This window comes from Molothrus aeneus, chromosome 19 (genome assembly GCF_037042795.1).
Source record: "Molothrus aeneus isolate 106 chromosome 19, BPBGC_Maene_1.0, whole genome shotgun sequence".
Taxonomy (NCBI): Eukaryota; Metazoa; Chordata; class Aves; order Passeriformes; family Icteridae; genus Molothrus; species Molothrus aeneus.
The window spans coordinates 1,713,274-1,738,434 of NC_089664.1; the positions used below are offsets into that span (position 1 = coordinate 1,713,274).

At 53.4% G+C, this 25,161-nt stretch overlaps 3 protein-coding genes across 3 annotated transcripts in view; 2 read left to right on the plus strand and 1 right to left on the minus strand.

Annotated features, from left to right (window-relative positions):
• On the plus strand, positions 1-19,749 carry TPRN (taperin). The gene is made up of 5 exons (XM_066562590.1): positions 1-969; positions 1,051-2,190; positions 15,820-15,997; positions 16,217-16,344; positions 17,179-19,749. The coding sequence occupies exons 1-5, from the start codon at positions 1-3 to the stop codon at positions 17,239-17,241; spliced, it is 2,478 nt and encodes an 825-aa protein (XP_066418687.1). The 3' UTR covers positions 17,242-19,749.
• Positions 19,494-22,356, minus strand: LOC136564549 (microtubule nucleation factor SSNA1-like). The gene is made up of 3 exons (XM_066562592.1): positions 22,195-22,356; positions 21,915-22,114; positions 19,494-19,712 (listed from the first exon to the last, which is right to left on the minus strand). The coding sequence occupies exons 1-3, from the start codon at positions 22,244-22,246 to the stop codon at positions 19,590-19,592; spliced, it is 375 nt and encodes a 124-aa protein (XP_066418689.1). The 5' UTR covers positions 22,247-22,356; the 3' UTR covers positions 19,494-19,589.
• Positions 22,224-25,161, plus strand: part of ANAPC2 (anaphase promoting complex subunit 2) — a 10,427-nt gene continuing 7,489 nt past the window's right edge. The window contains exons 1-3 of the mRNA XM_066562591.1: positions 22,224-22,352; positions 23,005-23,627; positions 24,218-24,350. Of these exons, the coding sequence (XP_066418688.1) occupies positions 22,287-22,352; positions 23,005-23,627; positions 24,218-24,350 (822 nt within the window). The 5' untranslated portion in view covers positions 22,224-22,286. The remainder of the gene's footprint in view (positions 22,353-23,004; positions 23,628-24,217; positions 24,351-25,161) is intronic.

A 25,161-nucleotide genomic window follows, 5' to 3' on the forward strand; every position in this document is an offset into this window, starting at 1 on the left:
ATGAGCAGCGCGGAGCCGCCGCTCGGCACCGGGCCGCGGGCAGCGCCCGCCTGGCAGCGGGAGATCCTGGAGCGCAAGCGGGCCAAGCTGGCCGGGGCGGGCGGCGAGCCCGAGCCCCCGGCCGGGGAGCGGCTGGTGGTGGCGGAGAGCCTGGGCCCGCTCCGCGAGAACCCCTTCATGCGGCTGGAGAGCGAGCGGCGCCGGCTGCGGCAGGGGCGGCCCGGGCCCGGCGGCGCGGCGCGGCCGCTGCAGCAGCTGCTGGAGCTGTACAGCGCCGTGCCCGGCATCCGCACCATCCGCGCCGACAACATCCTCATCATCGAGTCCCGCGCCGACCCCGCCGCCTGCTTCGCCGCGGGGGATGCGCCGCCCGCCCGCCGCCGGGACCCGGCCGGCGCCGACCCGCTGCGGGAGCTGCTGGCCCGGCGCGGCGCCGCGCTCGCCGAGATCCGCGCCGACCAGGTCGTCATCTACGAGACGGCCGAGCCGCCGGAGCCGCCCGAGGCGGCCGAGCCGGGCACCGTCAGCCGCCTCCTGGAGAAGTTCGGGCAGCGGCCGCGGGGCCGCCGTCGCCGCGTTGGGGACGCGCTGTCCGGGACCGGCGGGGCCGCGGCTCCTCCGCAGGTGGGACCGGGCGCTGCCCGGGCCGCGCCGCCCGCTCCGCCCGCGGGACCCGGCTCCCCCCGCGCCCCCAAGCCCCTCCAGAAGGGGCCCGGCTTCCCCCGGGCTCCGGCGCCAAAGGCGGGACCGGCATCTCCGCCCGCGGTCCCGGCCACCCCTCCGCCGCTCCCGGCTCCCCCCCGCGCTGCCACCCCTCCAGCGGTCCCGGCGGCCCCCCAACCCACAGTCCTGCCGCCGGCTTCCCCCCGGGCTGTCACCCCCCCGCCCACGGCCCCTCCACGGGTTGTCACTCCTCCGCCCACGGTTTCCCCGCGGGCTGTCACCCCCCAGCCCACGACACCCCCGCGGGCTGTCACCCCCCAGCCCACGACACCCCCGCGGGCTGTCACCCCCCAGCCCGCACCACCGCCCCGGGCTGTCAGCCCACAGCCCCTGTCCCCCCAGCCCACCCCGGCTCCCCCCCGGGCTTTCACCCCCGAGCCCGCAGCCCCCCAGCCCGCCCCGGCTGCCCCCCGGGCTGCAGCCCCTCAGGCGGTCCCAGGTACCCCCAAGGCTGCGGCCCCTCAGGCCAACTGCTTCCTCCACAAGATCAGCTCCAACTCCTTCACGGTCACACCCCGGGGGCAGCCCCCCAGCGTCCGCGTCCCCGAGCCCGGCGCTGTCCCCGCCGGCCGCCCCGCAACGCCCAAGGGGCCACCAGTGCCATCCACCAGCCCTTCCCATGCCAGAGCCAACGCCAGGAGGCCAAAGCCGGAGGAGGCCGAGGTGGCCGTGTCGCCCCTGCCCAGTGCCAGTCCGGCCCCCAGTGCCACCGGCGCCGTTCGGCCGCTCTCCGCCTCAGCCCCCCGGGCCGGGGGCTCCTTCGAAATCCTCCCGGCCCCCAAACCTGACCTGGCGGCCATCCCAGCCCACGACCTGCAGGCACAGGCTCTGGCCAAGCTGCGCCTGAATTCGCGCAATTCCTTCGTCTTCGTGCCCCGCCGGGAGGGCAGCCCGGCTCGGCCGCCGGCGCAGATTGCCAGGCCAGGGCCACCGCCCTCGGAGGAGAAGGCACCCCCGGAGCCCCCGAGGGCTCCCGCCCCCGAGCAGGAAGAGCCCATCACTTCCCCAGCGGCGCCTCTGGATCCTCTGGTACCTGTGACTTACATCGATGACATTGTGGAGACGGACAGCGGGGCTGGCCCGGCTGCGAGGACGGGGAACTTGGTGGATCAGCCCGGAGGAGCTGGCCCCGACCTGGAGATGGAGTTTTCCTCTGTGCCCCTCTACAGACCGCACTCTGCCCCCCAGCAGAGGGGAGGCAGCACCTTCACTGTCGTGCCCAAAAGGAAGCCCGTGGCCCCGGGGCTGCAGGCTGTCCCCGATGCCAGCGGAAGGCCGCAGCGGGAGGAAGAGGAGGAGGAGGAGGAGAGTAAAGGAAGAGGCAAAGCCGTGGAGAACGCTGATGGGCCTCAAGTGGGGATATCCCATAAAAAGCGCTACCCCACGGTGAACGAGATTGAAGTGATCGGGGGGTACCTGTCCCTGGAGAGGTCCTGCATGAGCAAGACGGGCTCACGCCGCAAGAAGGTAACCGGGCACCTCTGTGCTCAGCAGCCAGGCTGCGAGTGCTGGGGCTGCTTTGGGTTTGGCTGCTCATGAGGCACTGCTGGGAACAGGGCAGTGTGTTTGCCCCTTGTGGGAGCCAGAGGCTGCCTGCAGAGCTCCCTGAAGCAGGGGGTAAAATGGACTGGAAAACAGGAGAGGGAAGGTGGAACTCCACCACACTGATGCGAAGGACGTTTCAGAATGGTGAGGAAGGAACCAGAGATTAATATTGCTTATGGTATCCAATATTAGGAGAGTTTGCAACTCTGCAAGTCCAGTTTCTTGTTTGCTTTTACTGTCTCCTGGAACTTAAAAGGGAGCCTGAGGACCCGAGCTGGGAGACGGGACTTGGTGTATTAAACAGAATTTGCCCTCAGGGAGGGGGCACTGGGGACTGTCCCACAAAGCAGCTGAGGGTGGGATATGCCCTGTGACAGCTGCAGGGCCTCTCCCACCCCAGCCCTTCTTGGAGATACGATAATGGAAAGTAAAGTATTTCAGGAATTTAGGAAATCAGGGGGAGCTGCATGGTTGGAGCAGCTGTGGGCTTGCCCTCCCACTGTGCTCGCTGTGTCTGAGGGGTTGGACATGTTGAGCTGCCCGTGGTCCCCCAGGCAGTGTGGCATTGGTGCCTTCCCCGAATTAGTGATCTATTGATAGAGGCTCAAGAATTAGGTCTCGATTAGGCAGAAAGAGATCAGCAAGAACTTAACTCCTATTGATAGGATTATACCACCTGCTCCTTCTGAATGTGCAGCTACAGCTCTGAAGATCCAGGAGATGCTGATTGCTCCAAATGCCTTTGGAGGGAGCGAATGCCAGATTTTCTCACGGCTTGGGGAGTAACATAGATCCTTCCTAGCCCTAAATTGAAAATTAATTTTTGTAGGGCTTGCTGAAATGCATCTGGATGTGACAAGAGGAGTGGGGAGAGTTGTTGGGCTCTGAAAGCAGCACACTGAGGTGGCACATCCCGACTTAGGGCTGTGATGTGACATGTTTTTCCATAGTAGGAATTGTTGTTGGACGTTTCCGTTACCCAAATCCAAATAGATAACTGAGGGACTGGATGCACATGGGTGCCTGAGGCACTGAGCATGATAATTTGAGGCAATCCTTTGAGCAGGATGCATCTCATTTGAAGGGACTCGGGGAGTGCTGCTCCCCTGGCTTAACGCTGTGGAATTCCTCCCTAAGCACATGCAGCCTGTGGTAATTTGATGGTGACTAATACAGGGAGCAGGTCTGGAGCACCTTGAGAGACAGAACAAGCAAATGAGCAGGGGTGTTGATTCTTGCTCATTGCTCCTGAAGTTTTTCCTTGTTTTCCTACAGGGAAGTGCTTGGTCAGACTGGAGTTGTTCTGCTGCCTAAACACCTGCTGGCTTGCACTCATTGCAGCTGTTTGGGCTCTGTTCAGGTTCAGTTTGGGGTGCTAATTTGATTTACACCAAATCAGGTTTGTGGTCTAAAGGGTGAAAATATTAATGCAGCATGTTACAGTTCTGAGTGCTCTTAGCATAGAGCAGAGGACACAGAGAGAATCTGGTGGGAGGGTCATACTTGAGTAAGCCCTACTTCTGATGGAGCTGAGGAGCTGATTTTTCTGAGCAGGGTATGCTGTTGGGGCACAAGGAACAAAGCCTCAAGTAAAAACAGTTAAATGGTGCCCAGTGGAAGGTATCCTTAACAAAAAGGAGGGAGGGAGATGAGCACAGGTCCAGTGCAGTGACTGAATTGTTTTTTGGTTGGTCAAACCCAGAGAAGTTGTGGCATGTCCAGCCTTGGAGCTGTCTGAAACTTGCTAGGGAAAAGCTTTAAACAACTGGCAAGTCAGTCTTGCTTAAGGCAGGAGTTTGGGCTAGAGACCTCCAGAGGACCTTTCCCAGCCTAAAATATCATGTGATATTGGTTAACTACTGTTCTGTGTGTCAGTGGTGGATTTGTGTGACATTGGGCAGGTCATGGAGCTTCTCTGCCCCTGTTCTTATCAGCTTAACAGCATTAGCTGCCCTGCTGTGCTGCTGAGGTGCCAAATACTGCAAGGTGCACACAGAGCTGTGCTCTAAGAACTGTGTGTGGGGCATCCTGCAGGAGAACTTGTGTAAACATTTGGTTTCTGAGAGGAGAGAGATTAAAAGGCAAAGGAGAAACTGCCTGTTATATTTGCAGAACTCAGGAAGCTGCAGCCAATACGGATCCTTTGAAAAATAAGATGGAGCTGAAGGAAAGTAGTCAAGACACAAGTTTCTGGGTGAAGTTAAATGTGGTATGGGAGAAACACTCACTTTTCTTTCAGCTCCTTCCTGCTCAGTCAAGCACAGAGTATGACTTTGGAGCCAGGGTCTAGAAGATGCTGATGGGGGACAAATGGAAAGATTTCTGTTTACTCTTGACCTAGAGGATGTTTGTGGCTGTACTCTGGGTAATAAGGCTGAGTGTTGATGCCTGAAAAGGAAGGAGCTCGTATTAAGATGCATTCCTTGGTTTCTTCCCAAGAGATCACTCTGTGTCTCCAAGGCAACCAGCCAAAAACAAGAGTTCTGTTTTGTAGCTGTGTCGGGGTTTTCAGAAACTCGATTTTGGCCTGAATTGGGCAGAAACAGACTGTTCTTGTGAGCAGGGAGCTGCAGTTGTTTGTTAAAACCAATCCCCTTTCTTTTTTGGGGTGTCAAAACCTGAGGCTGGTTTTAGTGAGCAGCTCCTGTGTCTTTTGGGGTGAACAAGCCCTTCTTGTGCCAAGCATCTTCGTTTCCAAACCTTGCTTTGAAAAGATCTTTAATTATGCTCCATACTCAAGCAAGCAGTCCTTAGTGAAACTTCAAGAACTTGGAAAAGTTTAGCTGTTTGCTGATGCCCAGCAGAAATCTGGGAGATAAACAGCAGGTCAGCAGAGTCTGGAAATGCTCTGGATCAATGGCTGGCTGTGCAGTCAGGGGTAATGATTTATTAGGAAGGAGGGTGTCAGCCCTGCCAGTTGCACCCCACAGTTCTCTGAGATGCAAATGGTGTTTTTCTTCAAATGTAGAAATTCAGCCTCCCTTTTCCATCCCCATGTGTGGCCTCTGATTGCCTGACTGTGGTAGCAGTGGCAGCCAAGTGGAGCTGCTGTGGTCTGAGTCCCCTGATCCACATCCTCCGTGGCTTTTTGGGAGGGTGGCTGGGACAGGCTGGCTTCCAGCACTGTCCTGCACAGAGGGAGCTCCAGCCCCTGCTCCTGGCTGCTGGCAGTGGCTGTGGCACTTGTGACTTTGCTGTGGCCTGGGGGATGCTGCTGCTTCAAGGCCTTTCAGGATAAACAACTCGATTGCTCCTTGCAGACCTTCAGATATGTGAAGCAGCTGTTACTTTGGGGGTTGGAGCTGGAGCTTGGTGAGGGAGAGGAAGATGATGTATTGGAAATAAGCAATCTGTTCCCAGCTCTGTTGTGGGGCTGCTGTGGGGGGACAGGGACTGTGAAGGTCAGTGTGGGGCTGTGTGGGATGGGACACATCAGGGTCTGCAGGTGGAGGGCAGAGCCTCGGCCCTGCTCACCCTGGGGGATGGATGAGCTGGAGCTGCTGTGCTCCTGCAGGGCTTCAGGTGCCCTTCAGGGCTGTTCATCTGCTCTGGGGCTGTTTTGAGATTTCTCAGGCAGTACCACCAGCAGTTCAGATAAAGCACTGTGTGTGGGACTCAGTCTGAGAAGTGTGTTTGCAGCTCCAAAGGGATGTGCCAGAAGCTGCTGGGCAGCTGCTGGAGGAGCTGGCTGAGCTCTCAGAGAGGACAGGATGCATGTGCAGGGGTGGAAGGAGACCTACTGACCTTTATTCTAAACTGAGAGTGGGGCAGAGGATGCAGCACAGTGTTGGTGACCTCTGCTCAGGGCTTCTCTTTGTACTCTGTTATTGCAGAGAAGTAAAGGCATGTCAGCAGTGCCAGGAGGAAGGGAAGGCTTTGCTGCAGGATGTGGATCTTTGGGATCTCAGAGGATAAAATCTTGCTCATCTGGGCTGACAAGAGTCAGTGGTGGTTTGGTTACCTGCCAGAATAACGTCCAATACAGTTGTTGATGAGATAGAAATCTGGGTTTTTGCAGCACATGTGGTTGGTGTGTGGGGTGAGAGCTGGGCAAGGACAGAGCACTGCAGGGCCAGCTGGGCTTCCACAAGCAGTCACTGGCTTTGGGATTCAGGCTCTCCTCTGGCTGGAGGCTGGACTCTGCCCTGGCCCTGCTCCTTCGCTGTGTCACTCCTGCAGTGCATCCTGAGTGTTTTCCTCTCCAGGATCCGGTACCTCCTGCAGATCCTGCAGGGAAGGTGAATGAATTCTGGCCAGGCCAGCCAAAGTCCTGTGAATAACAGGACCCGAGAGCCAGCAGACATCAGGTTGTTGATGGATTTAATGTTTAGTGCTTGTCACAGCTGGCAGTTTGCCGTGTGCTGGCAGGCGAGTCGCAGCCCAGTGTGAGCAGGGATTACGGGAACAAGGCTGCTGGGATCCAAACAGTTGGAGTCTAAAGCTAAATTGTCTTCAGAGATGTTCAGCTGAACTTCAAAAAGTTCCATCTTACACAAACTTTAGTATGGTCCATGTCCTAATCTTTTGAGCTGCGTAAAGCCTGAATGTGGCTTCCAAATTCCCACTTAAAAGTCTGTTAAAAGATTACTTTAAATACCCCTCAGTTTTGATGATGGGCAGCAGCTTTGTTGGTCTAACCTGCTGAACTTCCTGCTCTGTAGTTTTCCATCTGTTCAGTTCTGCTGGAGATGGTCTCCTGTGAGAGCCAGGTGTAGGTTTGGGATGTTGGCAGGGATCAACATTTCCAGCTGCTGCCCAGACCTGTTTGGAGCAAGTTTGCACAGAGTGGAGTCTAAATGCTGGTGGCTGCCTGAAGTTTTTTTTTTTTGCAATGTATAACACAAGTAAATTAACCATAACACAAGTAAATTAATTTAGTAGTAGAAGAAGAAATCTCTCTGCAAGAACTCCTTTGATGATGTCATCCCTGTGTTTTGGAGGGGTCAGGGCAGAGATTTGTGTTCTTTAGCTCTTGGAGAACTGCGTGTTCCTGTTCTATTTTCTGTCTCAGGCTGTGCTCTGCTGGGGCAGATTCATCTGCCACCTTTAAGGAGGGGCCATGGCAGTATCTGACATGGATGTATTGCATTTTTAGGAGATGAGGTCAGCAGTGATAAGTCATGCTCAGGAAATAAGTGTCTTGGATGATGAAGTGCGGCCCCTCCCCGGTGGAGATGATCTCCATTAGCTGTCAGATGGCAGCAGCCTCTTTCACCCAGACAGAAAAAGCCATTTTCCTGCCCTTTGCTAATTCCACTGATTATTTTTTCTGTGATGTTGATGGCTGAAGCCTGGAAATCAGAATTTGCTGCAGTTACAGCTTTTAAACCACTTCACAAGCTGCCCCCGAGGCTGTCTGTGGGGCAGTGGGTGGTTTTTTGTTTCCCAGTATGTGCCAGCACCTTGAAGTGCTGAGACTTTGTTGTATGAAACCCTGGCAGTCTGAGTCAGATTTATCTCATCTCATCTCTGTAGTGGGAAACTTTCTGTGACTTAGGCTCTGCATGGCCTCACCACTCCCATGCTTCTTCTCATGCTGCAGTGACAATCTGAGTCCGAATTCCCCTGGTTCTCTTGCCCCCATGTCCTGCCTGCTGCTGTCAGCACTGCAGGAATGGACAGAAGGGCTAAAATAGAAACTCTGACGCAAATCAGAGCCAAGTCTGGCTTTGAAGCTGGTTAGGACATGCCCAGGGCTCAGCGTGCCCCAAAGCTCAGGAGGAGATTTGAAGTACTTTGTGCTCTGAACTCTAATCACAAGGATTACAGTTAACGTTTTCTTAATCAGTTTGCTTAATCTGTGGACCAGATTGGAGATGGTTTATAAATTCCCTCCATCTCAAGGTTTCAGTTTGTTCCAGGTTTGGGTTTTCCTTTCCACTCTGGTTTTTCCAGTATGTGGTCATGGTGTTCTGAGAAGAGCAGAGGAAGGACACTGGGGTAGCTGGGGCAGGAGTCCTGCCCCAGGTCTGTGTTATGTGTGGGGAACAGTAAGGAAAATTAAAATATTTCGGTTTTGGGTGCAGTGGCAGGAAAGGAAATCTGGGTAAGAGCTGCTGCAGCAGCATTTCCTTCACCTCAGGGGTTGTGCTCACACCCCTCCAAGTGAAACCCGAATTGAAAACCTATTTACAACCCAGGCTGTTCCACTGACTGCAGCAGTCCGTGGGGCTGGGAGGATATCCCTGTTTGCCAATTTGTGTAGGAAGAGTCACATGGAGTGTCTGTGTCACACAGAGTGACTTCACAAACATCCTGGGAAAATCTGGGCTGGAGGAACTCGAGGCTGATGTTTTCTGAGAAATGCCCTTCGGATGATCTTGGGAACCTGGCAGGATGGAGCTGCAGCTTTGTGGGCATTAGAATGTAGGAAATATCTCAGACACACACTTGTGTGTGTGTGTGTGTGTGTGTGTGTGTGTGTGTGTAGGGAAATTGTCTCGCTTGCAGCTGCTGAAAATGCAGCTCTGAGGGCACATCCCTGAGGCTCCTGGTGAACCTGCTGCACTTGCTTCTCATCAAGGAAGTTCCTTTTGCATGTTAAAAGAAAGAGCAAGGGCAAGAGAGACATGAACTCTGTTGTGCAGGTGGTACTGTTCACATCATGGGTGCCTTTGGTCCTGAATGAGCTCCTTGACAGGGTGGGAAGTAATTCTGCTCCCAGCCTCTCTCTGTTTCCCATGGACTGATGCTCCATGGGTCCCATTCCAGCACCAAACCCAGGTATTTTTCTGAGCTGCTCTGGGCAGTCTGGGTTGCACAGAAATGTTTGTGGGTGGCAGCTTCATCACTGCACCTCGTTGTAGCTACAAATGGGCTGCTCAGAGCTCCTGTGAAATCCTGTGCTGTTGGGGAGCTCTATGTGGCTTTTATAAGGACACCAAGTCTTGACACTAATTGTACCTTGCTTATCCTGCTCCCTTTGTGCATTCAGATGAGATTTGTTTTGTACAAGCAGGGAGATTTGTCTGGTTCTTAGGGGCCAAGTAAGTAATTTCTGAATTGCCTGTTAAGCTGGGGAAGGCTCTGGCTCTTCTGCCTGCAGATGTGAGGAGGAATAAAGGGCTCCCAGGGTGAATGGCTGCTCTGTGCCCTGGCACACTGGGGCTCCAGCTGTGCTTGTGTGGGCACTGCAATCTCCCCTTGTCCTGCACAGTGAAGGGAAGAGTTAACCAAGCCACCTGCCCCACATGCTCTGGGGGCTGTCCCTACCCTGTCACCTCTCATCAGGAATTTGAAACTTGCCCGTGTCTTGCACAAGGAGTTTAATATTTCGAATCTCCATGCATTGCTCCTGTCTGCCATGTGCTTCAGCATATTGATTACACAGAGCTGGCTTTGTGGGTTGCCTTGTAAATGGAGACTTTCTTGTTTTGCCTTGTGGCTTGGGAGCTGGGATGTGATCCTGAAGGAAATGTCTCCTTTGCCAGCCACACAGGGCTTCCCTGACGTGCTCCTGCTGTAAATCTTTAGTGCTGTTAGCTCTACTCAGTAACTCACTGAGGTGCAGTTAATGGCTGGGCAAAAGTCAGTGTTACTCTCAGGAAACACTTCTTGGAAAAACAGGATCAAGTGATTCTGTGGTGTCATAGTTCCAGTTCCCCAAAACTCTTCTTCTTGTACAGAAAAGTACATTTCTGAACTGCCATCTGCAGTTTTCTGGGCACACTTAGAGTGCTTCAGCCATAGCAGTACAGGGTTAATCCGATATAGGAACCAAGCCTTGAGCCCCCTCTTTTCTAGGGATACTTGTCAGGGGAAAACCCTTTCTTTCTGTGTCAGGGAAAGGCTTTAGAGGCACAAAAGCTCCTTATCTTCTGAATGATAGCAAATGCCTTGGTGATGTGCTGGTGATGCTGCAGTCCCCAGGGTACTGTTTCAGGCTGCCCACATAGTCTGTGCCTGGAGTTATTCAACAATTTGGGCTGACACATGACTGTGTTTTCAGGACAAGCACAGACACACAGACAAGCTCATTGCTAACTCCAAAAAATTGGCTCATTTTCCCCAAAAGCTTTTATCTAAAAGTTTCTTTTCATGGGAGATGTCTAGATCACTGACTGCAGGCTGCTGTGAAAAAACTGAAGGTCTCTGCAGAGGTTTGGAGTTTATGAGCTGCTTTTCTGTCTCCTTTTACTGAATCTGCTGCTCTGTGGGACTGGTGAGATGGGAAGAGCAGGTTAAACCCTTTGGGGACCTTTGTCCACTATAAAATCTGTGCTTCTACCCTGTTTCCAGTCTCACAAGCAGTTATTTGTCTGTGCAGAGACCTTCCCTCTCAGTCTGGCAGCTGGGAGGTTGTTCTGTGTCAGAACCTCCTCTTTGTACAGGTCCTGAGCCTGCACCCACCAACCCCATGGGTTTGGGGCTGGAGCAGCTTTCCTGCCCTGCTCAGGGGCTCTCTGCAGCCCTCCCTGGGATGCTCTGTGTGCACAGCCTTGCTGACACTCCCAGCTGGATGCAGTTTCAGGTATCAGGTGATGTCTTGTGCCTCCTTGACCCAATCTTTAACCAACCAGTGCAGCAGCAAATGTTCCTCGATGTGAGGTGGCACAGGAGCACAAGGTTCTTCAGAATAGTCATTTTGTCTGTGCTTGATCTCTCAGAGATGTCAATCCCTGCTTTGTGTTCATGCTGGATCATCCACCTGTCCTGCAGATACCAGGCAAACCCTCCTGTGCTGCTGAGAGGAGGCAACTTCCTTGTGGGGGAAGAGGAGGGACAGACACTGATCTTGTGACACAGAGACACAGACATCTCTTGTCTGTGGTGACGAGGGACAGGAGCCAGGGCACGGCTGGGGCTGGGCCAGGGCAGCTCAGGCTGAGCTCAGGGCAAGGTTCTTCCCCCAGAGGGTGCTGGCACTGCCCAGGCTGCCCAGGGAATGGGCACGGCCCCGAGGCTGCCAGAGCTCCAGGAGCCTTTGGGCAGCGCTGCCAGGGATGCCCAGGCTGGGGTTGCTGGGGGGGCTGGGCAGGGACAGGGGCTGGGCTGGGGATCCTTGGGGTCCCTCCAGCTGAGGATATTCTGTGATCCTGCAGTAGACCAGGTGTGAAAAGCTGCCTTAAATCACACCAGCACCACCCAGCAGCCCCTGCATGTCCTGGGGAGTCAGTGCAGTCCCTGGATTTGTCACCTGGGAATTATTGAGGCCAGAGGATGATTAGAAGAGAATCAGTAGTGAAGAGAGCAGCTCTTGATCCCTGGTGCTGCTCTTTGGGTCTGGTGAGGCTCTTGCTGGGTTGGGATGTGCTGGAGGTGCTGTGGGATGGCACAGGGCAGGGGTGGAGCCCAGCTTGTCCTTCACCACTCACCATCCCATCCTGCTCCTCAAGGACAGAGCAGGGATGGCAACTCCAGCAGGAGCCCCAGCTTTGGGAGATGGGAACCACTCACATGGAGGGGAGAGGGGCTCAGTCCTTCTCAGCCCCCCTGTTCTGGGCTGGTGTGAAGGGGAGCAAATGCTGACTCAGACTCCTCTGCTGGAATAGAATTATAGGATGATTTTATTCATTTAATGTCTAGAACAATTACTTTTTCCTGACTGTTACAAGGCGAGGATTTGGATTGTCAAAGAGTTTTCAGTTTAAAAAGTGTAAACACCTTACTTTGGCTCATCAGCCAAGCAGCAAATGTAATAATGGGTGGTGAAGGGAAAAGCCACAGTAAGGAGATTCCTTCTGGAGCTGAGGATGCAGATTAAGCCCTGGAGACTTCCTGAGAGGTCCCTGGTGTGTGAGAAGCCATTGGGTCTTGGCTCTGTCATTAACACTGCCTTGCAGACTTTCTCCTCTCCCTTTTGGAGGTGAGGTGGCTGCTGACTGTCATTGCTCATGTTGTAGGTTGGGTTCTATAAATTGGTTCTTTTTGTTTTTAATAAACCTCTGTATTTGGGGGCTCTTTGGTGGCTGGTCTGGGTGCAGCCTGAGTCCTGACAGCCTGACACAGGGTTGACTTCCCTTTTCTAAATGAGATCTGCATGACTACTCAGATTTATGCTTTGTTGGGCAGTGTTTGCCCTGGCTTCTCTTTCCTGGATATTACTCATTACTAGTTCAAATCCTAGCAAATAAATAAATGATTTTTGCTATGGCAACAAGATACTATTGATTGAACAGCACAATATTTCCTGAAAAGCCTGATTTACTCTTTCCAGTGTGTCTGATTGCTGAGCAGAGTATTTATATATATATTTATATATATATATGGGTTTGGGTTGGACCCTGAGTTTGTGACACAGCTGTGGGTGAAGCCTCCAGCTGAGCAAAAAGTGACAAATCCCTGCAAACATCCACAGCTGAAGGGTGCAAAATTCTTGCTTGCCACAACTGGCAGCTGCTGCTGGGGCAGAAGCAGGGGAAGCAGTGCTGAGACAGGCTGAGCAGAGGCCTCTGGCTGGGCTCCAGTGAGCTTGGCTCTGCTGGGACACGCTTTTCTTCTAAAGAAACGTCCCCTGTTGCCTTTTGTGTTCCCATAAAAGTCCCTGTGGTCTGGCAAGGCACTGCTGGCTGTGCAAACCTGTTGTCTGTGCCATGACTGGGCTTTTGGTTTTCCTTTCAGGCTGGTTCCTGGGGCTGGAGCTGCCTGTGTTCCTTGCACACAACACTCAGCTGTGCTCTGTAGCCACTCAGAGCATTTCTCTGCCCCTGTGTCCCCTGGTTTTGCCTGAATGCTTCACTCTCCCTGTTCTGTTGGGTCAAGCAGAGCTGCTTTGTGCTTCCCTGAAAGCCTTTTGTGCTTAGAGAGGGGAGCCCAGGTGCTGCCACAGCAGGGTTTGGGGTTTGGGCTCTCTCCCCATGGGCAGGGCTGAGTGCCCCAGGCTCCATCAGTGCCAGTGCCAGGCTGTGCCTCGTGTTTGCTCTGCCTGGGTGTGCCCAGGGCGTCATTGCAGCACCCTGGGGCTCTGCCTGGTGCAGGCCCTGGGAGCAGGGGCTGGCATCTGCCACAGGGCAGCTCAGCGTGCTCTGGGGGAACTTGTGCCACACACACCTCCTTGTGTGAGCCTTGCAGGTGATCTTGGCCCCAGCTGTGCCCTGGGGCTGGCTGGTTGCTCTTGTTGTGTCAGGGGCTCCAGCACTGCCTCCTGCTTGAACTGGCTGTGGAGAGTGGGAGCTCTTGGGTGTGGGGTGTTGGTGTTGTGCCTGGGCTCTGTGTGGGATGTGGGTGTCTCCAGGCAGTTTCTGCTCCCTTCTGCTCTCTGGTTTTGCTCTCTGCTGAGGCTGTTTTCTCCTCCAGCACTGCATGCACCTTTGGTCCAAACTGGACTCAAAGTCATTTTTCTTAGAGATTTCCTCCTGATAGCAGAAACCCAGGAACATTTAGTTCCATCTCCCAAGCTTAAATTCTAAACCCCAGGGCATCTCTCTCCTGTCTGCTTTGTTTTCCATGTTTAGCCAAGTACTTCTTGCTCCTCAGTGCCATTGGCAGCAGTGATAGTGCAGTTTCTGGGGTAGCTCCTGGGCTTCCAGGAGCCCTGGGCACCTCCACCCTGGTGGCCTTTGTCCCTGGCAGCATGGCTCATCCCCACAGGACAGACACCACATTGTGAGCAGTGTGAACAGCCTGGCTCGGATCAGGGAGCATCTAGGTCAGCAGCAGGGATGGGAAATTCAGGGAGCAGCAACTGGGATGCTCTCAGCTTCAGCACCATTTCATTCCAGTCCCTTTTCTCTGAAATAGAATCACTCTTCTCCTCTGTGCAGGGAATGAGGAAAGGCAGCTGGTTCCCTCCATGCAGTTTCCATGCTGCCTTCTCCTGGGAGCAGGGGAAGGGGCCAGCCTGTGTCCCAGGTCCATCCTGCCCTGGGGCAGGGTAGCTCCAGCTGTGCTTTGCAGTGTGGAGGGGCTGCAGCTGCTCCCTCTGGTACCCAGATTCAAGCAAAGCTGCCCTTGTTGCTTTGCTGAAAAGCAGCAGTGAAATGCTCCCTGTCCTGCTCTGATCCCTCCAGAGCTCCAGGGACCCCGTGCACGGGCAGCACAGGTGGCACTGTGACCTGCTGGCAGCTCTGGCCCTTGGGGACATCCAGGTGTGACTTTGGCAGCCCCTGAAAATGCCACTCCAGTGCTCCTACCACTGCTGTGACAGGGAATGGCTGCACCAGGGCACTATTGGTGCTTGGGGCCAGGTGCCACTTCCCAGCCTTGGGGATTTTCTGTATGAGAGAACCATGGGGTAAATGTGCTGCACTCACCCCTGGCCTGTCATTACACAGCATCCGGGGAGATCAGAACCATTGGGCTCCTGTCACAAGTTGCCACGTCCTTTCCATTCTGTTCATAACCCTATTAGCTGAATTGTAATTGTATTTAGAAGTAAAGGGATCACAACACCCTTTTAGACAGCTGCTCCTGAACCTTGATCTGTGTTGGCTAAATACTTCCCCACTTTTGGCATGAACTTATTCCTGGCAGGCTTAGCCTCCTTATTTGTCTGATGTGTGCTGGCATCAGCAGTTCTGTGCTCCTTGGTGGTTATTTTCTGGAGTACTTACAAAGAGCTGCTATGCTTTTTCTCCACCTTCACTTTTGCTGGTGTGAAGGTTTTGCCAGTGAATCTCCTGTGCAGCTGTTGAGGTGACCTGTCAGCAGATCCCCGGAGCACAGGGGTAGGTAATGACTGGGACAGGCAGGGCTGCAGGGAACAAACCCCTCCCTCAGCTTTCCTTTTCAGCTTGGACGAGCACATTTGCACAGGGAGGAGGGAGCCAGGCAGTCCCTATTTCCAGCAGAAATGCCTTCCTTCATTCCTGGTTTATTTAAGCAGCATCCTAATGATGATTACAGTCCTGTAGCCAATCCCAAAGTTTCTTCCTCAGTTATTCACGGGTGCTGAACTTCTCTTAGGGCAAAGGTTGCTCTTGATTCCATTTTTAGTGTTTTTGCTCTCCAGTTTTCTTCATGGCCATAAAATTCCAGTTAGCCCTTGATGAACTCGTGTGTTTGCGTCACTTTCATTTCTCAGTCTCCCAGTTACGGTGGAAAGGTCATTAGTGACAATACTGGATAAAACTGGTTTCAAACCAGAACCTTAAAGGCCTCCCCCTTGCCCAGTACTTTCCCTGTCTGCTGCCACCTGTTACCATCTCTTCTTTAGCTGCTTCCTTCTTCTCACTTCTGGTTTTAAGCCCTGTTTAATGTAGCTTAAATAGCTCTTTGCCAAAATGTTCTCCTAAGATTGGAGTCCTGCTCATGGATATTCCTGTTGCCTGGAGCTTGGATACACAAAGGAGTTGCCAGGAATTAGCAATGTCACCTTTCCAACATGTGGGTGCTTTTCTGCTTGTCTCTCCTGTGAGAGATATGATGGCAGCTCCTGCTGGGTGCCAGTGTGAGGTGCTGGCAGGGGGAACAAAGAGCTGCTCCAGACCCCTTGGCTCTGCCTTTGGGGTTTCCCTCAGCATGGCAAGAGATCCACCCAGGCACTTGGGGAGGGATTGGGGGGTCTGCAGTGGCTGCTTTAAACCAGGGGCAGCCCTGGCCTGTGCCAGAGCCAGCGCGGGGATCAGTCAGTTCTTGTGCTTCTCCCTGATAATTCTCCTTTGCTGTTGTCAGATGAAGATCTCTTTCAACGAGACGAGTTTGCAGACGATGTTTGAGTACCCCTCAGAGAGCTCCCTGGCAGAAGAGGATGAGGAGGAGGAAGGACACGCTTCTGAAACAGAGGAAAAATCTCGTACCTTTTATATTCCACGCCCAAACAGCACTTTGCATCCCAGTACACCTAACTCAGGTGAGTGAGGCACTGTGTGGGTGGGCACCGTGGGGTTTCTGTGGTGTCTGACACTGCCCACGTTTCCCACAGCCCCTTAAGGGGCTCCACATAGTGGAAATGCTAGTGGAGGTGAACAGGGAGCTGCAGATGGGCAGCTTCCAGGCTGTCCCTGCTGGGATCTTGTCCCACTTCTTTTTGGGGTGGTGAGGAATATTTACCTCATCTTTGTCCTTGCAGCAGATTTATCCAGCTACACCCCAAAGCACTCCGTGAAGTTCAGCGAGTGGCAGGAGCAGAAGTATGAGGGTCCTGCTGCAGAGGGATCCCTCCCAAAGGATGCTGATTCCCAGGGGAACCAAGTCATGGTGAGGCTATAAATAACCAATTCTTGTTCTCCCCTGTGGGGTGGGGGTTGTTCCAGGCAGTGGATGGGACAGGATGTGCCTTTCCCTGCACACCTGTGTTTGTGTTCCTGCCCGGGGAGCTGTGTCACTGCTCCCAAAGGGACCATCACACCGTCCCACTGCCCCTCCGTGGCCGTGTGAAGGAGACTCGAGGCAGCTGGCACACTCTGCTCAGGACAGGACAGACATGGATCTGTTGGAACTAATCCAGAGGAGACCATGGAGATGCTCCAAGGGCTGGAGCCTCTCTGCTCTGCAGCCAGGCTGGGATAGTTGGGGGTGCTCACCTGGAGAAGAGGAGGTTCCAGGGAGAGCTCAGAGCTCCTTCCATTGCCTAAAGAGGGCTTATGAAAAACAGAGATTTTTTTTCTTTCTTTTTTTTAATTTTTTTTTTTTATTACATGGGCAGGTGATGGGATGAGGGGGAACGGTTTTAAACCAAAAGAGATTTAGATTCGATATTGGGAAGAAATTGTTCCCTGTGATGATGGTTAAGCCTTGGCTCAGAGTGGCTGTCCCTGGATCCCTGGAAGTGCCTAGGGCCAGGTTGAACGGGGCTTGGAGTGACCTGGGATAGTGGAAGGTGTCCCTGCCTGCAGGAGGTTGGAACAAGGTGGGTTTTAAGACCCCTTCCAACCCAAACCATTGCAGGAATTCTGACAGTCCAGGGCACGTTTGGAGGGGGGCACTGACCACACACACCCAGTTAGCCCGGGCTGGGTGCCAAGGCACCGTGCAGGGCTGAGGGGGCTCCTCTGGCCCGGTCTGAGCCGCTGTGCTGTGCTCTGTCCCCAGCTCACCCCGGCGGAGAAGGGCGGACTCTCGGATTTCAGCAGCGAGCCCGCGCTCTATTTCTGAGGCTGCTCCGCGGTGCTGCAGCAGCGCTGCCGGGCAGGAGGGGCAGCGCAGCCCGCACGGCCACCGCGGCTCTCGCGGACCCTGCTGCCAAGGGTGGATGGACCACGTGCTCTCGGGCATCTCCGGAGAATATTTGCACTGGATTTTGGGACCGAATTACTGCTTTCAAGGCGTATGATTTATTCTGCCTGTGGCCTTGCATGTTCCTTGTTCAAGATCAGCTGCCGGTTAGGCAAGTGTGGGAAGGGCATCTGTAATCCCGGGATGGATGTGGATTTTTCTCAGTGCTTGTCCGAGTCCAGGCACTGTGCAGGGTCTGGACAGCTTTTGCAACCCTTCTCCCCAGTGGAGGATGGCTCTGGAGTGGAGCACTGGGCAGTTAGGTGGGTTCACAGAGTGGCTGTGATTTGACACATTGGGTGTCAGTTTGGAAAACCATTGAAGGTTCATGGTTTGTCCTTGGCATGTTTCCAGCTCTGGTTTCACTGAAACATCATGGAATTCATGTGCCAGTTACAAGCTTGTGGAATTCACTGAACACCCTGAGGGAGGGATGGGAAGAGCAATGAATGCCTTTAGCTTTAGATGTTATTTTTGCACCAATTAGTAGTGAAATGTCCAGACTGCCTCCAGCCTCTTGAAGATTCCCAAACATTGGCCATAGCTTTGGTCTGTCCTTCCCAACTCTGGCATTCAGTCTCTGGGAGTTGCTGGTTGTGCTCCAGTTTGCCAGCTCCTCTTGTTGCTTTGTTCCAAATCTGATTGATCTCTCTTGGTTGCTTCCTTCAAGCCACACTTGCTCTGCTCTTCTAGTCAAAGCACAGGAGGGAAGTTTCACTCCATTCTTCTGCAGAACTTGAACAAGGAATGTGGGTTATTTTTTGGTTTTTTTTTCTAGGATTTTTATAGTTCTATTATAATTGTTTAATGCAGCCAATATGCAAAGGAATCTGCTAGAATCTTCCATTCAAGTTTTCTACTACTGTAAACTCAGGGTCAAAATTGCACTCTGGAACAGATGGAGCAGTGCTGCTAATGTGATTTGTACTTTGGGATTAAAAGAGATGTGGTGAAAACAGATCCGGCCTCTTTGGGCTTCATGGAATGAGTGGGGTGTGATCCAAAGGAACAGGCTGCTATCTTTGATTAAATTTGATGGTTACTGGTTTGTCTGTTATAGATTGTGAATGTTTGCTCAAGTGACACTGCTCTGTGAACTGAAAATGCTCTGCATACCTTGCACTTGGTTTGGTGTCTGTTGGAGCAGCAAGGGAAGGTTGTTCTACTGGAAAACACAGGATTAAATGTTAGTACATCCCTACTTGTAGCTGTTCCCTTCTGCCCTGGGTGCCTAAATACTTTTGGAAAGATAATGAAGAAAAAAAAAAAAAGAGCTACTTAGTAGTTTTAGATGTTGGCTGGGGGGCCACAAAGAAACATTTTGCACCTCCTTGTCTGTTCCAAGCTAATTTGAGATCTGCAGCCTGTGTGACTTGCCAGGAGAAGGATGTGTGTGCAGTGCCTGGGACACGACACAAGGACCATGGAGTTCCATGAGTTGAGGCTTCTCCCGTTAATAAAATTATTCAGGATAAGGTGCTGAGACTGGTGTAGAATGAGGGAAGATGTGAGACTGCTGGTGACTGCCAGATTTAAGGGGTGAGTTTTCAGCACAGCTTTTCTAGCAAAAAAGGTCCCAATGAGCATCTCCCCCTGTGGAAAAGCCCAGGTGAGTTTAAGGCAGCTCTGTGTCTTGCAAAACTGCAGCAGGTAAAGCAAAGCTGCTTTCAACTCAAGTTAGGAGGGACAAGGGGTCTGAACTAGCCCAGGCTTGGATCTCCTATGGATCCATGAGGAATGCTAAAGCATGCAAAAGCCAACACTGTCCTGCAGCTCAAACACTGCTCTGGTTGTGTGTGAGTTAACCCTGGGGGCAGCACAGCCTGGGGCTGTGGGGGTGCTGCTGACTCTGCTCCTTCTCCTGGTGATCCTGCTCCCCCTTGGAGCTGTGATTCTGCACTCCTCTGCACTTCCCAGCTTCCTCTCTAATCCCTGCCCAGCTACTGCAGCTGCCTCCAGGCAGTCCTGAGGGCAGGAGCATCAGCTGCTGGGTCACCTCCTGGGATGTGCCCCAGCATGGCTGGGCTCAAAATGAAGGGTGTTTTTGTGTAAATGCCTACCCTGCTCTGTAGCGTTGGAGGACCTGCTTTAGTGGGTCTCTAACTAATACCAAAGCACATCTGGAAGGTAAATTCACTTCTGCAAGACAAAGGCTTTTATTAAGTGTGGCATCCTTGGACCACAAAGCAGCTCTCTCTGGCCAACAGGACATTCCAGGCTGAAGAAGTTTAGGAACGCTTTTGTCGACGTATTCGTTGTCCTAATGAAGTGTTTTGTGGATCAATGATTTTACCAAGATCCCTCATTTCCTTCTTCAGGACATCTAGCAATGTCTGAGAATTGTCCAGTATCTGGGAAAGAAATAAAAATAGCTTATTTTTACATAAACTGTTTCTCTTATGAATTCCCTTCCAATTCAGTGATCTGCCTTGCAGCAAGAGGGGCTATGAGCCCTTCAGCCTCTAATTCCTGGTGATTTATCATCCTGTCTGTGTGGGAATATCTGTGGGCAAATTTCTCTGGTTTGTGTTCATATTCTGAATATGAAAGACCTTAAGCAATTTATCTGCCTTGGAGCACGAGGCAGAGAACTTCCTGAAGCAGACTGGGGGTTTTGGTTGGTTGGTTGGGTTTTTTTAAAGAGAGATTTGGTACCTGAGCTTTTTAGGTCAGTATTAAATTGGGTCAGTATTAAATTTTAGGTCAGTATTAAATTAAATTTAGGTCAGTTTCAACTCTTTTCCACTATTAAAACTGCACATTTTGGGTTTCTGGCTTCAAGACTAACTCAAATCTAGAATGACCTTATGTCAGACTAGATCTGTTATTAATTTTCTCCTATTTTTAGCTCACTGTGTACATAATCCAACATCCCTCCTTCCTGTGCTCTAAGCTACAACATGTTTAGGAGCCCTTGCTGCCTGTCCACCTCACCAGTTAAAAACTTTAACACAGTGGACAGTTGTAACCAAATGTGATGGTTCTAGTCCCAAAAATAATTTATGTTCCTGTGAATTTGTGGAAATCACCAAGTGATCAGAGAGGAGCTGAGGGAGTGCCCCACAGGATGAGGTGCTGGAGGAAGGTGAAATCCTGTGGGTGCTGGCAGAAGGCAAGGAGTGACAAACAGGAAAGGAACTCTGTTACTTTCTGTCTGTAGGACACCAGCATCTCCTCCTCACCACCTCTTTCTACCTCCTGTGGGTGTCAGTTCATTTCAATAAACAGGAATTCATCTGTAGGCTGGGGGTGTGACTTGGATCTCAGGTAAGCTTTCTTTTTAAAGGGGCTGTTTGTGTACTTTACAACATAGTTTTTAAGCTTTTAAATTTTTATGTGAGTTTCCCCTTTCACTTCAAACCATCAGGTCTTGAAGGAGGCTGAGAAAACATCTCCAGCTTCATCTGAAAAGTGATTGCCAGGGGAAAGCACTGACTTTGGGAGAGGAAGAGGAGCTGACACAGTAGTTAGTCACATTCAAAATGCAAATGGGAGGAGAATTTAGGCTGCAGCTAATAGGGGAAAGGTGTTTCTGACACAAACTCTGCCTGGTCACCATGAGAAGGAAGATTGTCACTTATCTGAAAAGAGGCTGGGAAGATCCTTTTTTAAAGAAATAAAAGCTGTTGGTGTGTAATACAGAAGTGACTTCAGCTGTGGCCCTGTCTGTGGGGATCAAGCAGTGCCTGCCTGGCAGTAACACACACAGGGGAATGGGCAGAGCTGTCTCAAGAACCAAAATGACAGTGCCAGCCCTCATGTTGTTTGCATCCTTCCCACCCTTTACTGCCCCAACAATTGGACTCTTTTCATGACATTGTTTCATTAAAGATGAAAGAAATACACTAAATATTGCGCTGGAAGAATGGCAGGCCAACAACTCCATCAGCACCACTGTCCTCTGCCTGAATTAGAGGGATTGTGGGTCAGTGTCATGTCTCTGGTTTCCTCCTTTCCCCCAAACCACGGGTATGAGATGGTAATTTTTAGGGGTCTGTTCCAAAAGCCATTTTTAATGTATTTGGACAATAAACTTTGCCCAAGCCCAAGCAGCACCAAATCGACCCCCAACCCAGCCCTCTCATGATGGGGTCTGTGTGCCAGAGCTGCATCCCGGGCCTGGGGAGTTGTTTTGGCTGCAGGGAGGATTGGTGATTCATCGAGGTGCTCCCCACAGACCTTCAGGTAAATACAGACCGAGTTCACACATACACACACATATATATATCCCAAACCTCCCCTGACACACCGTCAGGCTGAGCTCAGGGCAAGGCTCTTCCCCCAGAGGGTGCTGGCACTGCCCAGGCTCCCCAGGGAATGGGCACGGCCCCGAGGCTGCCAGAGCTCCAGGAGCCTTTGGGCAGCGCTGCCAGGGATGCCCAGGCTGGGGCTGCTGGGCAGGGACAGGGGCTGGGCTGGGGGATCCTTGTCCACCTCAGGTTATTCTGATTCAGTGATTCCCTCGGGCCCAGTCCCTGGTCAGAGATCAATGCCGTCCCTCCTCCTCCCCTCACGGGGAAGCTGCTCAAGGCGATGTCTCTCGCTGGCAGTACCTCCCCGGAGGCCAGGTCCATCTCGGCGATGGTGCGGTCGATGTGGGCTCGGGTGGAGCGGAGCCCTGCCAGGCTCTCGCTGGTGTCGGACAAGCGCCGGGAGAGCGTCGCGATCCGCGCCTGCAGCCGGCCCCGCTCCGCCTCCTCGGCCTGGATCCGCCCGTTCAGTTCTTCCCGCCGGGCGCGGAGCTCCGACAGCCCTGAGGGGCGGCACCGTCAGACGGGCCCGGCCCTGGCCCCTGCCCCTGCCCGGCCCCGCTCGGCCCCCAGCCCCGCTCACCCTCCTGCAGCGCCGCGTGGTGCCCCCGCAGCGCGGCTCCGGTGCCGCTCATCGCTGCGGCCGGCGCCGCTCCGCCCCTTCCTGCGGCCCGAATGGAGCTCTCGGCCGCCTGGCACACGCTCAGCACCGCGCTGGTGCCGCCCGCCGCGCTGGGGCTGGTGAGCGGGGACCGCTGCGCTCCGCCGGGCCCGGGGCAGGCCCGACCCGTCGCCCCCGGGATGCTCCGGCCTCGGCTCCTCCCCGGCCGGGCCTCTCCGGCTCTGGGTCCGCGGGGCGGGGTGGGAGCTGCCGGGGCCGGGGGGAACGGCCGGAGCTGAGGGAGGAACGGCCGGGGCTGCCGGGGGAAAACGGCCGGGGCTGAGGGAGGATAGGTGGGGGCTGGGGGAGGAACGGCCGGGGCGGGGAGGACGGGAAGGGCTCCTGGGTGTGCGGGGACGGTGTCTGCTGGGGGCTGTCAGGAAGGGCCGCGGGCCCAGCCGCCCTGTCTCTGTCACCCCAACCGGGAGCGGGACCAAAGGGCCGCAGCTTGCCCGGCCGTGCTGTGGCTTTGCTCCCGCTCCGTCTGAGGGAGCTGAGCAGCCACGGGGGACTCGCAGAATTTCCACAGCACCTGTGTCCTGCAGCAGCCACCTGCAGGAATGGCAGTGATGTGTGCGGGTGTGAGCCCTGGGAGGGAGCGCTGGGCATCCAGCGGTGGGCTCAGACCCCGGCAGATCGCCATGCAGGAGCAGCATCCCCCCAGGGCAGTTTGACAGCAGAGTCCCTGTGTGCTCCATCAAATGCTTAACTCATGTCCCCCCTGCTTTCCAGGCAGCCCCGAGGCCCGAAGCTGCCGGGCCGCTGCAGGATGCCGAGCTCCGGGCAGCCCTGGACGTGCTGCAGTGCTACGACTTGCACTCCATCGTGGAGGAGTGGTTCATCGAGGTGCTGCAGACTGACCTGCAGGCGAATATCGCCCCCGAGTTCTGGAACTGCATTGGCCAGTATGAGAACACGGCCGAGGAGCCCCAGTGTGCTGCGCTGCTCCTGGAGGCCTTCAGTCTGCTCAAGTGCCGCCTGGAGCCCTACCTGAACAGCCTGGAGCTCCTGGAGCAGTGGACCAAGGCAGGCCTGCTCCTGGGCACAGGCGCTCAGACGCTGCAGGAGAAGGTCTACACCATGTTCAAAGCTATCCTCTTCTTCTCCACGACCAAATCCTTCCAGGAGATGATCCAGCAGTTCTACAGCCGCACCTTCAGGATATACATGCGGCAGTGGAAGAAAGGAGAGGATGGAACGAACGAGTGTGAGTGCAGCATGAGTGAGACCGAGCAGGAGAGTGACCCAGAGGAGGGTGGAGGCGAGGGCCAGCTCTGTGCAGGCTGCAGCAGCAAGAAGGAGCAGTGCTGGTGCCCTGAAGCCATGGAGCAGTTCCAGCAGCTCAATGACATTCTGTAGGTATCTCACGGGGTGGTGGCTGTCACTTGGAGCAATGGGGGATGTGGATGGGAGCAGCAGCAGGTTTTATTGATCTCTGAGAACAGGAGGAGCTGCGTGAGGTCAGGCTGTGTCATGGTGGTGGGTAGAGAACTCAACATGGACTTTCTGCTTTCAACTAGTGGTTGAAGAAGAGCAGATCTTTAGACAGAAAGTTCCTCTCCCTGGATATGAGAACATACTCCTCTTGCTCTGAGGCCTCTGACCACAAAGAAGCAAACCGGTGCAAGGTGTCCCTGCCCATGTCAGGGGTTTGGACTAGATGATCTTTAAGGTCTCTTCCAACCCAAACCAGTCTCTGATTCTATGAAACTCTTCTAAATGAAAAAGCTTTTGATGGCTTTAAATGTCTGTAAGGAAGATGGGATAGCAGCAGTGCCATGTGTTACGTGTGTAGTGCATCTGTGTGTGCTGTCAGAGCGTGTGGCCCGAGCTGGGTCTGCCTCTGTGGAACGTACAGGGAGGGTGGTGCCTTCAGATATAAGATTTTCTTGATTTGCTGGTGCCTTTGCTCCCCCACGCTCCTGCCGTGTCTCTGTGCCCGCAGCCGCCGGCTGAACTTGCTGGAGAGGGTGAGTGCTGAGGCTGTCACCACCATCCTGCACAGGATGATCGAGGAGAGGATGGAGCAGCGCTGCCGCGGGGAGTACGAGCACTCCTTCCTCAACGAGTTCCAGGAGGTGAGGCTGGTGTGGGGGCTGTGAGGCTCCTCCTTGGGACATCACAGAATTCACTGATTCACTGGCTTGGAAGAGACTTTATTATGTGGGTCTGTTCTTCAGCTCGGGCTACAGCCAATGTCTGAGGTCACCATTTGTGGTATTTTTGGGGTCCCCAGGATGAAGGAGGAATTGAGAATCTGACTCCATGTTCTTAGAAGGTTAATTTATTATTTTATGTACTTACATTATATTAAAGAACACTATACTAAAACTATACTAAAGAATAGAGAAAGGATACAGACAGAAGGTTTAACAAGAATGCTAATGAAAACTTGTGACTGCTTCCAGAGTCCCAGCACAGCTGGACCATGATTGGTCATTAAGTCAAAACAATTCACATGAAACCAATCAAACAATGACCAGTTGGTAAACAATCTCCAGACCACATTCCAAAGCAGAAAACACAGGAGAAGCAATCAGATAATTATTATTTTCATTTTTCTCTGAGGCTTCTCAGTTTCCCAGGAGAAGAAATCCTGGCAAAGGGATTTTTCAGAAAATATGACAGTGACAACCTTAACGATCATTGAGTCCAACCCAGCCCCAACCCCTGAACTCAACCCTGGCATCCAGTGCCACATCCAGGCTTGTTTTAAACACATCCAGGGATGGGGACTCCACCACCTCCCTGGGCAGCCATTCCAGAACTTTATCACTCTTTCTGTAAAAGACTTCTCCCTAATATCCAACCTGAATTTCCCTTGGCACAGCTTGAGGCTGTGTGCTCTGGTTGTGTCAGTGCTGCTGGAGAAAGAGCCCAGCCCCAGCT